The sequence below is a fragment of the Oncorhynchus keta genome, chromosome 4, assembly GCF_023373465.1.
Source record: "Oncorhynchus keta strain PuntledgeMale-10-30-2019 chromosome 4, Oket_V2, whole genome shotgun sequence".
NCBI classification, from domain to species: Eukaryota; Metazoa; Chordata; class Actinopteri; order Salmoniformes; family Salmonidae; genus Oncorhynchus; species Oncorhynchus keta.
This window is the reverse complement of record NC_068424.1, coordinates 72,607,437-72,626,857: the sequence shown is the minus strand read 5'-3', so window position 1 is coordinate 72,626,857 and position 19,421 is coordinate 72,607,437. Positions and strand designations below refer to the sequence as shown.

General features: G+C 42.7%; 1 protein-coding gene and 1 long non-coding RNA gene across 11 annotated transcripts in view; both read left to right on the top strand.

The window, feature by feature from the left end:
• The window catches only part of LOC118383892 (NEDD4-binding protein 3-A-like), a 92,451-nt gene that overhangs the window by 51,868 nt on the left and 21,162 nt on the right, over positions 1–19,421 (top strand). The window contains exons 2-3 of the mRNA XM_052518264.1: positions 5,841–6,131; positions 6,856–7,033. Coding sequence (XP_052374224.1) covers positions 5,872–6,131; positions 6,856–7,033 — 438 coding nt within the window. The 5' untranslated portion in view covers positions 5,841–5,871. The remainder of the gene's footprint in view (positions 1–5,840; positions 6,132–6,855; positions 7,034–19,421) is intronic.
• On the top strand, positions 8,471–19,079 carry LOC127928015 (uncharacterized). 10 transcript variants are annotated; one of them, XR_008130009.1, is made up of 5 exons: positions 8,471–8,902; positions 15,259–15,339; positions 17,277–17,497; positions 17,693–17,773; positions 17,984–19,079. It is a non-coding gene; the product is annotated as an uncharacterized LOC127928015 (long non-coding RNA). The 10 variants fall into 10 exon arrangements; XR_008130039.1 differs by lacking the exon at positions 8,471–8,902 and having other exon boundaries at positions 15,125–15,312; XR_008130029.1 differs by lacking the exon at positions 8,471–8,902 and having other exon boundaries at positions 15,125–15,339; positions 17,336–17,497.

Sequence of the window (19,421 nt, the reverse complement as noted above, 5' to 3'; positions counted from 1 at the left end):
CTCTCTCTCTCTCTCTCTCTCTCCCTCCCTCCGTCCACACTTCTCTCTCTCTCTCTCCCTCCCTCTGGCAACGCTTCTCTCTCTCTCTCCTCCCTCCGTCCACGCTTCTCTCTCTCTCTCTCTCTCCCTCCCTCTGGCAACGCTTCTCTCTCTCTCTCTCCCTCCCTCCGTCCACACTCTCTCTCTCCCTCTCCCACCCTCCGTCCACTTCTCTCTCTCTCTCTCTCCCTCAAACTGTTCACACTCTCTCTCTCTCTCTCTCTCTCCTCCCTCTGGCAACGCTTCTCTCTCTCTCTCTCTCCTCCCTCCGTCCACACTTCTCTCTCTCTCCCTCCCACCCTCGTCCACTTCTCTCTCCCTCCCACCCTCCGTCCACACTTCTCTCTCTCTCCCTCAAACTGTTCACACTTCTCTCTCTCTCTCTCTCTCCCTCCCTCCCTCCGTCCACACTTCTCTCTCTCTCTCCCTCCCTCTGGCCACGCTTCTCTCTCTCTCTCTCCCTCCCTCCGTCCACACTTCTCTCTCTCCCTCCCTCCCTCCCTCCACACTTCTCTCTCTCTCTCTCCCTCCTCTCTGTCCACACTCACCCTCTCTTCTCTCTCTCCCTCCCACCCTCTCTCTCTCTCCCTCCCTCCGTCCACACTTCTCTCTCTCTCTCCCTCCCTCCATCCACACTTTTCTCTCTTTCTCCCTCCCTCCGTCCTCGCTTCTCTCTCTCTCTCATATTTCACTAAAGCATGACATACTGTATAGTCATTAATATGCCAGCTGAATAACCACAGTGTGCTGTAGTTTTAAAAGTCTTGTGTGTAGCTGGTGTAGAGAGTCAGGCGCAGGACAGCAGATATGAGTAATCAATGTACTTTACTCAAAAATACAAAAATACAAAAATGCACAGCAACATAGCGAGCCCACAAAGGCGGACCGAATGTACAATGAACAATCACTCACAAACAAAACATGGGGACCAGAGGGTTAAATAATAAACAAGTCATTGGTTGAGTGAAGCCAGGTGTGAAAGACAAAGACAGAACAAATGGAAAATGAAAAGGGGATCGGCGGTGGCTAGACGGCCGAACGCTGCCCGAACAAGGAGAGGGACCGACTTCGGCGGAAGTCGTGACAGTAGTAGGTTACACTGTTCTGTATAGTCATTAATATGACCACTGAATAACCACAGTGTGTTGTAGTAGGTTACACTGTACTATATAGTCATTAATATGACCACTGAATAACCACAGTGTGTTGGAGTAGGTTACACTGTTCTGTATAGTCATTAATATGACCACTGAATAACCACAGTGTGTTGGAGTAGGTTACACTGTTCTGTATAGTCATTAATATGACCACTGAATAACCACAGTGTGTTGGAGTAGGTTACACTGTTCTGTATAGTCATTAATATGACCACTGAATAACCACAGTGTGTTGGAGTAGGTTACACTGTTCTGTATAGTCATTAATATGACCACTGAATAACCACAGTGTGTTGGAGTAGGTTACACTGTTCTGGCTGTAGATTAGAAGGTCAATAAGATGCACTGACTGAATGGATCAGAAAGCAGAAGGGCAATAATTAATTAAACAGGACTGCCCTGATTATAAAGGAACATCCTCTGTCCCTGCTGCCTGATTATAAAGGAACATCCTCCGTCCCTGCTGCCTGATTATAAAGGAACATCCTCTGTCCCTGCTGCCTGATTATAAAGGAACATCCTCTGGCCCTGCTGCATGATTATAAAGGAACATCCTATGGCCCTGCTGCCTGATTATAAAGGAACATCCTCTGGCCCTGCTGCCTGATTATAAAGGAACATCCTCTGGCCCTGCTGCCTGATTATAAAGGAACATCCTCTCTCCCTGCTGCCTGATTATAAAGGAACATCCTCTGTCCCTGCTGCCTGATTATAAAGGAACATCCTCTGTCCCTGCTGCCTGATTATAAAGGAACATCCTCTGGCCCTGCTGCCTGATTATAAAGGAACATCCTCTCTCCCTGCTGCCTGATTATAAAGGAACATCCTCTGTCCCTGCTGCCTGTTTATAAAGGAACATCCTCCGTCCCTGCTGCCTGATTACAAAGGAACATCATCGTCTGTCCCTGCTGCCTGATTATAAAGGAACATCTTCTGTCCCTGCTGCCTGATTATAAAGGAACATACTCTGTCCCTGCTGCCTGATTATAAAGGAACATCCTCTGTCCCTGCTGCCTGATTATAAAGGAACATCCTCTGTCCCTGCTGCCTGATTATAAAGGAACATCCTCGTCTGTCCCTGCTGCCTGATTATAAAGGAACATCCTCGTCCGTCCCTGCTGCCTGATTATAAAGGAACATCCTCGTCTGTCCCTGCTGCCTGATTATAAAGGAACATCCTCGTCTGTCCCTGCTGCCTGATTATAAAGGAACATCCTCCGTCCCTGCTGCCTGATTATAAAGGAACATCCTCTGTCCCTGCTGCCTGATTATAAAGGAACATCCTCGTCCGTCCCTGCTGCCTGATTATAAAGGAACATCCTCTGGCCCTGCTGCCTGATTATAAAGGAACATCCTCGTCCGTCCCTGCTGCCTGATTATAAAGGAACATCCTCGTCCGTCCCTGCTGCCTGATTATAAAGGAACATCCTCGTCCGTCCCTGCTGCCTGATTATAAAGGAACATCCTCGTCCGTCCCTGCTGCCTGATTATAAAGGAACATCCTCGTCCGTCCCTAATGCCTGATTAAAAAGGAACATCCTCTGTCCCTGCTGCCTGATTATAAAGGAACATCCTCTGTCCCTGCTGCCTGATTATAAAGGAACATCCTCTGTCCCTGCTGCCTGATTATAAAGGAACATCCCTCCCCTGTAAAGGAACATCCTGCTGCCTGATTATAAAGGAACATCCTCTGTCCCTGCTGCCTGATTATAAAGGAACATCCTCGTCCGTCCCTGCTGCCTGATTATAAAGGAACATCCTCCGTCCCTGCTGCCTGATTATAAAGGAACATCTCGTCCGTCCCTGCTGCCTGATTATAAAGGAACATCCTCGTCCGTCCCTGCTGCCTGATTATAAAGGAACATCCTCGTCTGTCCCTGCTGCCTGATTATAAAGGAACATCCTCTGTCCCTGCTGCCTGATTATAAAGGAACATCCTCTGTCCCTGCTGCCTGATTATAAAGGAACATCCTCTGTCCCTGCTGCCTGATTATAAAGGAACATCCTCCGTCCCTGCTGCCTGATTATAAAGGAACATCCTCTGTCCCTGCTGCCTGATTATAAAGGAACATCCTCGTCCGTCCCTGCTGCCTGATTATAAAGGAACATCCTCGTCCGTCCCTGCTGCCTGATTATAAAGGAACATCCTCGTCCGTCCCTGCTGCCTGATTATAAAGGAACATCCTCGTCGGTCCCTGCTGCCTGATTATAAAGGAACATCCTCCGTCCCTGCTGCCTGATTATAAAGGAACATCCTCTGTCCCTGCTGCCTGATTATAAAGGAACATCCTCTGTCCCTGCTGCCTGATTATAAAGGAACATCCTCGTCCGTCCCTGCTGCCTGATTATAAAGGAACATCCTCGTCCGTCCCTGCTGCCTGATTATAAAGGAACATCCTCGTCCGTCCCTGCTGCCTGATTATAAAGGAACATCCTTGTCCGTCCCTGCTGCCTGATTATAAAGGAACATCCTCTGGCCCTGCTGCCTGATTATAAAGGAACATCCTCGTCCGTCCCTGCTGCCTGATTATAAAGGAACATCCTCTGTCCCTGCTGCCTGATTATAAAGGAACATCCTCTGTCCCTGCTGCCTGATTATAAAGGAACATCCTCCGTCCCTGCTGCCTGATTATAAAGGAACATCATCGTCTGTCCCTGCTGCCTGATTATAAAGGAACATCTTCTGTCCCTGCTGCCTGATTATAAAGGAACATCCTCTGTCCCTGCTGCCTGATTATAAAGGAACATCCTCGTCTTTCCCTGCTGCCTGATTATAAAGGAACATCCTCGTCCGTCCCTGCTGCCTGATTATAAAGGAACATCCTCGTCTGTCCCTGCTGCCTGATTATAAAGGAACATCCTCGTCTGTCCCTGCTGCCTGATTATAAAGGAACATCCTCCGTCCCTGCTGCCTAATTATAAAGGAACATCCTCTGTCCCTGCTGCCTGATTATAAAGGAACATCCTCTGTCCCTGCTGCCTGATTATAAAGGAACATCCTCGTCCGTCCCTGCTGCCTGATTATAAAGGAACATCCTCGTCCGTCCCTGCTGCCTGATTATAAAGGAACATCCTCTGGCCCTGCTGCCTGATTATAAAGGAACATCCTCGTCCGTCCCTGCTGCCTGATTATAAAGGAACATCCTCTGTCCCTGCTGCCTGATTATAAAGGAACATCCTCGTCCGTCCCTGCTGCCTGATTATAAAGGAACATCCTCTGTCCCTGCTGCCTGATTATAAAGGAACATCCTCTGTCCCTGCTGCCTGATTATAAAGGAACATCCTCTGTCCCTGCTGCCTGATTATAAAGGAACATCCTCGTCTGTCCCTGCTGCCTGATTATAAAGGAACATCCTCTGTCCCTGCTGCCTGATTACAAAGGAACATCCTCTGTCCCTGCTGCCTGATTATAAAGGAACATCCTCGTCCGTCCCTGCTGCCTGATTATAAAGGAACATCCTCTGTCCCTGCTGCCTGATTATAAAGGAACATCCTCTGTCCCTGCTGCCTGTTTATAAAGGAACATCCTCTGTCCCTGCTGCCTGTTTATAAAGGAACATCCTCTGTCCCTGCTGCCTGATTATAAAGGAACATCCTCGCCTGTCCCTGCTGCCTGATTATAAAGGAACATCCTTTATAAAGGACACTCTGCCTCTTTATCAGACAATTAGGATTTGCTGTAGTCAGTAGCATCACGGAGGGTGAATCCACACACATAGTTACATAACAGGCTTCTGGTGGTGCATATGTTATCTGCTCCTCTTCCCCAAGAGGCTCTCACACACACACAGACACTCTACCCACACACTACACATACATACTACACTCTACATCTGTGATCTTCTCTTTTAGCTTACTTCTCATTTTTATAATTAAAAAAATGCATGAGGTGTCTCTGGCAGGAGGTTGATGCATTATTTGGGATTTTGAAGTGTTAATAACTAGGAAAGTGTTTTGGTTCTTTGATAAGCTCGTAGTTGAGCGTGGCTGAACCATATGGTTGTGTTGCTGTGTGGCTTTGCACTATGGGACTCATTTATTAAGACTAGATCACAGCTTAGGTGGGTTTATTCTAAAGGTTTTAGGTGGGTCACTGACTGCACAAAACTGCCTCGGGACACACACACACACAGCTGATCACAGAGGAGCCACATGTCAAGTCACGCTCTGAGTGAGGAGATATGAAGCCAGACAGGGAAAAATACAGGAGTATGACTGGAATGCACATCAACAACAGACTGGTAACTAGGGGAAAGGCTACGGGGAAATACTGAGGAAGACAGAGGGAATGGGACAGACAGACAGACAGACAGACAGACAGACAGGCAGGCAGGCAGGCAGGCAGGCAGGCAGGCAGGCAGGCAGGCAGGCAGGCAGGCAGACAGACAGACAGACAGACAGACAGACAGACAGCTGAAGACATACTGTAAACAACTTGGTCTTGGATAAGATGGTTTATTGTCAAAGAGATAAGATATTAAAGAGATAATATATTACAGAGTACAGTTAGAAGGTGAATAGGAAGTTGTCATGGTGATAATGGTTTATGATATTTTACAGGGTTCTGAATCAGATGACAGTTGGTTTATATCCATTCTCTGTTTTTCAACCTCGTTCTTCCTCTTCTCTCCTCTACCTCAAGAGTTCCCCGCGGGGCCACCCTGTCCTGTAACCAATGGCAACGTCGGTCCAAACCCTTCCTCTGACCCGCAACCCCAGCAAGACATTCCGTGATCCCATCTCGACCCCTACCCGGTCCACAGCCCTATTGGACCGGTTCAGTATGGGTAGTGTAGGCAGCCTAGTGGAGCGCCCAGACGCGTCCCCAGCTAAAGGCAGCCGGGCCATGCCCCAGGTGGGACCCAGGCAGACCAACAGGATATTAAAGAAAGGTTTCAACCAGAGAGAGTTGCTCAACTACCTCAACATTACCAGGTTAGTGAGCTCTCTGATGCTCTTAAAATGGCTGCTGTGTTTCATCAACATCACCAGGTTAGTGAACTCTCTGATAGGCACAAAATGGCTGCCGTGTTTCATCAACATCACCAGGTTAGTGAACTCTCTGATAGGCACAAAATGGCTGCTGTGTTTCATCAACAACACCAGGTTAGTGAACTCTCTGTTAGGCACAAAATGGCTGCTGTGTTTTATCAACAACACCAGGTTAGTGAACTCTCTGACAGGCACAAAATGGCTGCCGTGTTTCATCACCCAGATGGGTTTTATAGTAGAGAGTCTATGTATTCCATAAAGTGCAGACAAAGTGGTAAAGAGTTGTCTGTTTCAAATAGAAGGCATTAATGATGCTCTTGGGTAATAACATCACCTGTGATTCCATAGTGGTGTTAGTGCTACTGCCAGGTGTGTGCCACACACAGTGAGCTGGTAGGAGGTTTTGACTATATTTGGGAAGACTATATTTATATTATATATTTATACTATATTTGACTATATTTTGATGAAATCAAAATCATTTTCATTTGTTTCAAGTTTTAATATCACATGCCTCAGTACAGTGAAATACCTTTCTTGCAAACTCAAATATAAATAATTTTCATAACAAGCTGTTATCGCTCAGGAGAACAGGTTATCAATTGACTTGATTGGTTATCAAATGACTTGAAACCTGAATGAAAAGGTTTATATTGATCCCCACCAGGAAAGAGGCCAAAGCGGGTAGCGGCCCAGGCAGCAGTAGGAAGGACATCTTCTCCAGCATGCAGTCCATGAAGAGAGAGCATGGACATGAGGAGGAACACATCAAGATCTACCACAAAGACAGAACTGAGGTGGACGTGTCAAAGAACTCACTGCCCATTAGAGGGAAATATGAGAAGGTAAGAAGAATAATGATATCCCTGGGACTACATACTGTACAGTTATGATATCCCTGGGACAACATACTGTATAGTTATGATATCCCTGGGACTACATACTGTACAGGTATGATATCCCTGGGACAACATACTGTATAGGTATGATATCCCTGGGACTACATACTGTATAGTTATGATATCCCTGGGACAACATACTGTACAGGTATGATATCCCTGGGACAACATACTGTACAGGTATGATATCCCTGGGACAACATACTGTACAGGTATGATATCCCTGGGACAACATACTGTACAGGTATGATATCCCTGGGACAACATACTGTATAGTTATGATATCCCTGGGACTACATACTGTACAGGTATGATATCCCTGGGACAACATACTGTATAGGTATGATATCCCTGGGACTACATACTGTATAGTTATGATATCCCTGGGACAACATACTGTACAGGTATGATATCCCTGGGACAACATACTGTACAGGTATGATATCCCTGGGACAACATACTGTACAGGTATGATATCCCTGGGACAACATACTGTATAGTTATGATATCCCTGGGACAACATACTGTATAGTTATGATATCCCTGGGACAACATACTGTACAGGTATGATATCCCTGGGACAACATACTGTATAGGTATGATATCCCTGGGACTACATACTGTACAGGTATGATATCCCTGGGACAACATACTGTACAGGTATGATATCCCTGGGACAACATACTGTACAGGTATGATATCCCTGGGACAACATACTGTATAGTTATGATATCCCTGGGACAACATACTGTACAGGTATGATATCCCTGGGACAACATACTGTACAGGTATGATATCCCTGGGACAACATACTGTATAGTTATGATATCCCTGGGACAACATACTGTACAGGTGTGATATCCCTGGGTACAGGTATGATATCCCTGGGACAACATACTGTACAGGTATGATATCCCTGGGACAACATACTGTATAGTTATGATATCCCTGGGACAACATACTGTATAGTTATGATATCCCTGGGACTACATACTGTACAGGTATGATATCCCTGGGACAACATACTGTATAGGTATGATATCCCTGGGACTACATACTGTACAGGTATGATATCCCTGGGACAACATACTGTATAGGTATGATATCCCTGGGACAACATACTGTACAGGTATGATATCCCTGGGACAACATACTGTATAGGTATGATATCCCTGGGACTACATACTGTACAGGTATGATATCCCTGGGACAACATACTGTATAGGTATGATATCCCTGGGACAACATACTGTATAGGTATGATATCCCTGGGACTACATACTGTACAGGTATGATATCCCTGGGACAACATACTGTATAGGTATGATATCCCTGGGACTACATACTGTACAGGTATGATATCCCTGGGACAACATACTGTATAGGTATGATATCCCTGGGACAACATACTGTATAGGTATGATATCCCTGGGACTACATACTGTATAGGTATGATATCCCTGGGACAACATACTGTATAGGTATGATATCCCTGGGACAACATACTGTATAGGTATGATATCCCTGGGACTACATATAGGGATGATATCCCTGGGACAACATATAGGGATGATATCCCTGTGACAACATATAGGGATGATATCCCTGGGACAACATATAGGTATGATATCCCTGGGACAACATATAGGTATGATATTTCTGGGACAACATATAGGTATGATATCACTGGGACAACATATAGGGATGATATCACTGGGACAACATATAGGGATGATATTTCTGGGACAACATATAGGTATGATATCACTGGGACAACATACTGTATAGGTATGACATCACTGGGACAACATATAGGTATGATATCACTGTGACAACATATAGGGATGATATCCCTGGGACAACATATAGGAATGATATCACTGGGACAACATATAGGTATGATATTTCTGGGACAACATATAGGTATGATATCACTGGGACAACATATAGGTATGATATCACTGGGACAACATATAGGTATGATATCACTGGGACAACATATAGGTATGATATCACTGGGACAACATACTGTATAGGTATGATATCCCTGGGACAACATACTGTACAGGTATGATATCCCTGGGACAACATACTGTATAGGTATGATATCCCTGGGACTACATACTGTACAGGTATGATATCCCTGGGACAACATACTGTATAGGTATGATATCCCTGGGACAACATACTGTATAGGTATGATATCCCTGGGACTACATACTGTACAGGTATGATATCCCTGGGACAACATACTGTATAGGTATGATATCCCTGGGACTACATACTGTACAGGTATGATATCCCTGGGACAACATACTGTATAGGTATGATATCCCTGGGACAACATACTGTATAGGTATGATATCCCTGGGACTACATACTGTATAGGTATGATATCCCTGGGACAACATACTGTATAGGTATGATATCCCTGGGACAACATACTGTATAGGTATGATATCACTGGGACTACATACTGTATAGGTATGATATCCCTGGGACAACATATAGGGATGATATCACTGAGACAACATACTGTATAGGTATGATATCCCTGGGACAACATATAGGGATGATATCCCTGGGACAACATATAGGGATGATATCCCTGGGACAACATATAGGTATGATATCCCTGGGACAACATATAGGTATGATATTTCTGGGACAACATATAGGTATGATATCACTGGGACAACATATAGGGATGATATCACTGGGACAACATATAGGGATGATATTTCTGGGACAACATATAGGTATGATATCACTGGGACAACATACTGTATAGGTATGACATCACTGGGACAACATATAGGTATGATATCCCTGTGACAACATATAGGGATGATATTTCTGGGACAACATATAGGTATGATATCACTGGGACAACATATAGGGATGATATCCCTGTGACAACATACTGTATAGGTATGATATCCCTGGGACAACATATAGGGATGATATCCCTGTGACAACATGCTGTATAGGTATGATATCCCTGGGACAACATATAGGGATGATATCCCTGTGACAACATACTGTATAGGTATGATATCCCTGGGACAACATTATGTATATGAATGATATCACTGGGACAACATGCGGTATAGGTATGATATCCCTGGGACAACATATAGGGATGATATCCCTGTGACAACATACTGTATAGGTATGATATCCCTGGGACAACATTATGTATATGAATGATATCATTGGGACAACATATAGGGATGATATCCCTGGGACAACATATAGGTATGATATCCCTGTGACAACATACTGTATAGGTATGATATCCCTGGGACAACATATAGGTATGATATCCCTGGGACAACATATAGGGGTGATATCCCTGTGACAACATATAGGGATGATATCCCTGGGACAACATATAGGGAGGATATCCCTGGGACAACATATAGGGATGATATCCCTGGGACAACATATAGGGAGGATATCCCTGGGACAACATACTGTATAGGTATGATATCCCTGGGACAACATATAGGGATGATATCCCTGGGACAACATATAGGGAGGATATCCCTGGGACAACATACTGTATAGGGATGATATCCCTGGGACAGCATATAGGGATGATATCCCTGGGACAACATATAGGGATGATATCCCTGGGACAACATATAGGGATGATATCCCTGTGACAACATACTGTATAGGGATGATATCCCTGGGACAACATACTGTACAGGTATGATATCCCTGGGACAACATACTGTATAGTTATGATATCCCTGGGACAACATACTGTACAGGTATGATATCCCTGGGACAACATACTGTACAGGTATGATATCCCTGGGACAACATACTGTACAGGTATGATATCCCTGGGACAACATACTGTACAGGTATGATATCCCTGGGACAACATACTGTATAGGTATGATATCCCTGGGACAACATACTGTATAGTTATGATATCCCTGGGACTACATACTGTACAGGTATGATATCCCTGGGACAACATACTGTATAGGTATGATATCCCTGGGACTACATACTGTACAGGTATGATATCCCTGGGACAACATACTGTATAGGTATGATATCCCTGGGACTACATACTGTACAGGTATGATATCCCTGGGACAACATACTGTATAGGTATGATATCCCTGGGACTACATACTGTATAGGTATGATATCCCTGGGACTACATACTGTATAGGTATGATATCCCTGGGACAACATACTGTATAGGTATGATATCCCTGGGACTACATACTGTACAGGTATGATATCCCTGGGACAACATACTGTATAGGTATGATATCCCTGGGACTACATACTGTTTAGTTATGATATCCCTGGGACAACATACTGTACAGGTATGATATCCCTGGGACAACATACTGTACAGGTATGATATCCCTGGGACAACATACTGTACAGGTATGATATCCCTGGGACAACATACTGTACAGGTATGATATCCCTGGGACAACATACTGTATAGGTATGATATCCCTGGGACTACATACTGTATAGGTATGATATCCCTGGGACAACATACTGTATAGGTATGATATCCCTGGGACAACATACTGTATAGGTATGATATCCCTGGGACAACATACTGTATAGTTATGATATCCCTGGGACTACATACTGTACAGGTATGATATCCCTGGGACAACATACTGTATAGGTATGATATCCCTGGGACAACATACTGTATAGGTATGATATCCCTGGGACAACATACTGTATAGGTATGATATCCCTGGGACAACATACTGTATAGGTATGATATCCCTGGGACTACATACTGTATAGGTATGATATCCCTGGGACAACATACTGTATAGGTATGATATCCCTGGGACAACATACTGTATAGGTATGATATCCCTGGGACAACATATAGGGATGATATCCCTGGGACAACATATAGGTATGATATCCCTGGGACAACATATAGGTATGATATCCCTGGGACAACATATAGGTATGATATCACTGGGACAACATATAGGTATGATATCACTGGGACAACATATAGGTATGATATCACTGGGACAACATATAGGTATGATATCACTGGGACAACATATAGGTATGATATCACTGGGACAACATATAGGTATGATATCCCTGGGACAACATACTGTATAGGTATGATATCCCTGGGACAACATACTGTATAGGTATGATATCCCTGGGACAACATACTGTATAGGTATGATATCCCTGGGACAACATACTGTATAGGTATGATATCCCTGGGACAACATACTGTATAGGTATGATATCACTGGGACAACATATTGTATAGGTATGATATCACTGGGACAACATATAGGTATGATATCCCTGGGGACATACTGTATAGGTATGATATCCCTGGGACAACATACTGTATAGGTATGATATCCCTGGGACAACATACTGTATAGGTATGATATCACTGGGACAACATACTGTATAGGTATGATATCACTGGGACAACATATTGGTATGATATCACTGGGACAACATACTGTATAGGTATGATATCCCTGGGACAACATACTGTATAGGTATGATATCCCTGGGACAACATACTGTATAGGTATGATATCCCTGGGACAACATACTGTATAGGTATGATATCCCTGGGACAACATATAGGGATGATATCCCTGTGACAACATATAGGGATGATATCCCTGGGACAACATATAGGTATGATATCACTGGGACAACATATAGGTATGATATTTCTGGGACAACATATAGGTATGATATCACTGGGACAACGTATAGGGATGATATCACTGGGACAACATATAGGGATGATATTTCTGGGACAACATATAGGTATGATATCACTGGGACAACATACTGTATAGGTATGACATCACTGGGACAACATATAGGTATGATATCACTGGGACAACATACTGTATAGGTATGATATCCCTGGGACAACATTATGTATATGAATGATATCATTGGGACAACATATAGGTATGATATCCCTGTGACAACATACTGTATAGGTATGATATCCCTGGGACAACATATAGGGATGATATCCCTGTGACAACATATAGGTATGACATCACTGGGACAACATATAGGTATGATATCACTGGGACAACATACTGTATAGGTATGATATCCCTGGGACAACATTATGTATATGAATGATATCATTGGGACAACATATAGGTATGATATCCCTGTGACAACATACTGTATAGGTATGATATCCCTGGGACAACATTATGTATATGAATGATATCATTGGGACAACATATAGGTATGATATCCCTGGGACAACATATAGGTATGATATCCCTGGGACAACATATAGGGGTGATATCCCTGTGACAACATACTGTATAGGTATGATATCCCTGTGACAACATATAGGGATGATATCCCTGTGACAACATATAGGAATGATATCCCTGGGACAACATATAGGGAGGATATCCCTGGGACAACATACTGTATAGGGATGATATCCCTGGGACAACATATAGGAGGATATCCTGGGACAACATACTGTATAGGTATGATATCCCTGGGACAACATATAGGGATGATATCCCTGGGACAACATATAGGAGGATATCCCTGGGACAACATACTGTATAGGGATGATATCCCTGGGACAGCATATAGGATGATATCCCTGGGACAACATATAGGATGATATCCCTGGGACAACATATAGGGATGATATCCCTGTGACAACATACTGTATAGGATGATATCCCTGGGACAACATACTGTACAGGTATGATATCCCTGGGACAACATACTGTATAGTTATGATATCCCTGGGACAACATACTGTATAGTTATGATATCCCTGGGACTACATACTGTACAGGTATGATATCCCTGGGACAACATACTGTATAGGTATGATATCCCTGGGACTACATACTGTACAGGTATGATATCCCTGGGACAACATACTGTATAGGTATGATATCCCTGGGACAACATACTGTATAGTTATGATATCCCTGGGACTACATACTGTACAGGTATGATATCCCTGGGACAACATACTGTATAGGTATGATATCCCTGGGACTACATACTGTACAGGTATGATATCCCTGGGACAACATACTGTATAGGTATGATATCCCTGGGACTACATACTGTACAGGTATGATATCCCTGGGACAACATACTGTATAGGTATGATATCCCTGGGACAACATACTGTATAGGTATGATATCCCTGGGACTACATACTGTATAGGTATGATATCCCTGGGACAACATACTGTATAGGTATGATATCCCTGGGACTACATACTGTACAGGTATGATATCCCTGGGACAACATACTGTATAGGTATGATATCCCTGGGACTACATACTGTATAGTTATGATATCCCTGGGACAACATACTGTACAGGTATGATATCCCTGGGACAACATACTGTACAGGTATGATATCCCTGGGACAACATACTGTACAGGTATGATATCCCTGGGACAACATACTGTACAGGTATGATATCCCTGGGACAACATACTGTATAGGTATGATATCCCTGGGACAACATACTGTATAGGTATGATATCCCTGGGACAACATACTGTATAGGTATGATATCCCTGGGACAACATACTGTATAGGTATGATATCCCTGGGACAACATACTGTATAGTTATGATATCCCTGGGACTACATACTGTATAGGGATGATATCCCTGGGACAACATACTGTATAGGTATGATATCCCTGGGACAACATATAGGGATGATATCACTGAGACAACATACTGTATAGGTATGATATCCCTGGGACAACATACTGTATAGGTATGATATCCCTGGGACAACATACTGTATAGGTATGATATCCCTGGGACAACATATAGGGATGATATCACTGAGACAACATACTGTATAGGTATGATATCCCTGGGACAACATATAGGGATGATATCCCTGGGACAACATATAGGGATGATATCCCTGTGACAACATATAGGGATGATATCCCTGGGACAACATATAGGTATGATATCCCTGGGACAACATATAGGTATGATATCACTGGGACAACATATAGGTATGATATCACTGGGACAACATATAGGTATGATATTTCTGGGACAACATATAGGTATGATATCACTGGGACAACATACTGTATAGGTATGATATTTCTGGGACAACATATAGGTATGACATCACTGGGACAACATATAGGTATGACATCACTGGGACAACATATAGGTATGATATCACTGGGACAACATATAGGTATGATATTTCTGGGACAACATATAGGTATGATATAACTGGGACAACATATAGGATGATATCCCTGTGACAACATGCTGTATAGGTATGATATCCCTGGGACAACATATAGGGATGATATCCCTGGGACAACATACTGTATAGGTATGATATCCCTGGGACAACATTATGATATGGGACAACATATGAATGATATCACTGGGACAACATGCGGTATAGGTATGATATCCTGGGACAACATATAGGGATGATATCCCTGGGACAACATACTAGGTATGATATCCTGGGACAACATTATGTATGATATCACTGGGACATACATTGGGACAACATATAGGGATGATATCCTGGGACAACATATAGGTATGATATCCCTGTGACAACATACTGTATAGGTATGATATCCCTGGGACAACATATAGGTATGATATCCCTGGGACAACATATAGGTATGATATCCCTGGGACAACATATAGGGATGATATCCCTGGGACAACATATAGGGATGATATCCCTGGGACAACATATAGGTATGATATCCCTGGGACAACATATAGGGATGATATCCCTGGGACAACATACTGTATAGGTATGATATCCCTGGGACAACATATAGGGATGATATCCCTGGGACAACATATAGGGATGATATCCCTGGGACAACATATAGGGAGGATATCCCTGGGACAACATACTGTATAGGGATGATATCCCTGGGACAGCATATAGGGATGATATCCCTGGGACAACATATAGGGATGATATCCCTGGGACAACATATAGGGATGATATCCCTGTGACAACATACTGTATAGGGATGATATCCCTGGGACAACATATAGGGATGATATCCCTGGGACAACATACTGTATAGGTATGACATCACTGGGACAACATATAGGTATGATATCTCTGGGACAACATATAGGTATGATATCTCTGGGACAACATACTGTATAGGTATGATATCCCTGGGACAACATACTGTATAGGTATGATATCCCTGGGACAACATACTGTACAGGTATGATATCCCTGGGACAACATACTGTATAGGTATGATATCCCTGGGACAACATACTGTACAGGTATGATATCCCTGGGACAACATACTGTATAGGTATGATATCCCTGGGACAACATACTGTACAGGTATGATATCCCTGGGACAACATACTGTATAGGTATGATATCCCTGGGACAACATACTGTACAGGTATGATATCCCTGGGACAACATACTGTATAGGTATGACATCACTGGGACAACATATAGGTATGATATCACTGGGACAACATACTGTATAGGTATGATATCCCTGGGACAACATTATGTATAGGTATGATATCATTGGGACAACATATAGGTATGATATCCTGGGACAACATACTGTATAGGTATGATATCCCTGGGACTACATACTGTTTAGTTATGATATCCCTGGGACAACATACTGTACAGGTATGATATCCTGGGACAACATACTGTACAGGTATGATATCCCTGGGACAACATACTGTAGGTATGATATCCCTGGGACAACATACTGTACAGGTATGATATCCCTGGGACAACATACTGTATAGGTATGATATCCCTGGGACTACACATATAGGTATGATATCCCTGGGACAACATATAGGTATAGGTATGATATCCCTGGGACAACATACTGTATAGGTATGATATCCCTGGGACAACATACTGTATAGTTCTGATATCCCTGGGACTACATACTGTATAGGGATGATATCCCTGGGACAACATACTGTATAGGTATGATATCCTGGGACAACATATAGGGATGATATCACTGAGACAACATATAGGTATGATATCACTGGGACAACATATAGGTATGATATCACTGGGACAACATATAGGTATGATATCACTGGGACAACATATAGGTATGATATCACTGGGACAACATATAGGTATGATATCACTGGGACAACATACTGTATAGGTATGACATCACTGGGACAACATATAGGTATGACATCACTGGGACAACATATAGGTATGACATCACTGGGACAACATATAGGTATGATATCACTGGGACAACATATAGGTATGATATCACTGGGACAACATATAGGTATGATATCACTGGGACAACATATAGGTATGACATCACTGGGACAACATATAGGTATGATACTGGGACAACTGGGATATCACTGGGACAACATATAGGTATGATATCACTGGGACAACATATAGGTATGATATCACTGGGACAACATATAGGTATGATATCACTGGGACAACATATAGGTATGATATCACTGGGACAACATATAGGTATGATATCATATAGGTATGATATCACTGGGACAACATATAGGTATGATATCACTGGGACAACATATAGGTATGACATCACTGGGACAACATATAGGTATGATATCACTGGGACAACATATAGGTATGATATCACTGGGACAACATATAGGTATGATATCACTGGGACAACATATCCCTGGGACAACATACTGTATAGGTATGATATCACTGGGACAACATATAGGTATGATATCACTGGGACAACATATAGGTATGATATCACTGGGACAACATATAGGTATGATATCACTGGGACAACATATAGGTATGATATCACTGGGACAACATATAGGTATGACATCACTGGGACAACATATAGGTATGATATCACTGGGACAACATATAGGTATGATATCACTGGGACAACATATAGGTATGATATCACTGGGACAACATATAGGTATGATATCACTGGGACAACATATAGGTATGATATCACTGGGACAACATATAGGTATGATATCACTGGGACAACATATAGGTATGATATCACTGGGACAACATATAGGTATGATATCACTGGGACAACATATAGGTATGATATCACTGGGACAACATATAGGTATGATATCACTGGGACAACATATAGGTATGATATCACTGGGACAACATATAGGTATGATATCACTGGGACAACATATAGGTATGATATCACTGGGACAACATACTGTATAGGTATGATATCACTGGGACAACATACTGTATAGGTATGATATCACTGGGACAACATACTGTATAGGTATGATATCACTGGGACAACATACTGTATAGGTATGATATCACTGGGACAACATACTGTATAGGTATGATATCACTGGGACAACATACTGTATAGGTATGATATCACTGGGACAACATATAGGTATGATATCACTGGGACAACATATAGGTATGATATCACTGGGACAACATATAGGTATGATATCACTGGGACAACATATAGGTATGATATCACTGGGACAACATATAGGTATGATATCACTGGGACAACATATAGGTATGACATCACTGGGACAACATATAGGTATGATATCACTGGGACAACATATAGGTATGATATCACTGGGACAACATATAGGTATGATATCACTGGGACAACATATAGGTATGACATCACTGGGACAACATATAGGTATGATATCACTGGGACAACATACTGTATAGGTATGATATCACTGGGACAACATACTGTATAGGTATGATATCACTGGGACAACATACTGTATAGGTATGATATCACTGGGACAACATACTGTATAGGTATGATATCACTGGGACAACATACTGTATAGGTATGATATCACTGGGACAACATACTGTATAGGTATGATATCCCTGGGACAACATATAGGTATGATATCACTGGGACAACATATAGGTATGATATCACTGGGACAACATATAGGGATGATATCACTGGACAACATACTGTATAGGTATGATATCACTGCAACAACATATTGTATAGGTAGAATATCAATGGGACAACATCCTGTATAGGAATGATATCACTGGGACAACATCCTGTATAGGAATGATATCACTGGGACAACATCCTGTATAGGAATGATATCACTGCAACAACATACTGTATAGGAATGATATCACTGGGACAACATACTGTATAGGAATGATATCACTGTATAGGTATGATATCACTGGGACAACATACTGTATAGGTATGATATCCCTGGGACTACATACTGTATAGGTATGATATCACTGGGACA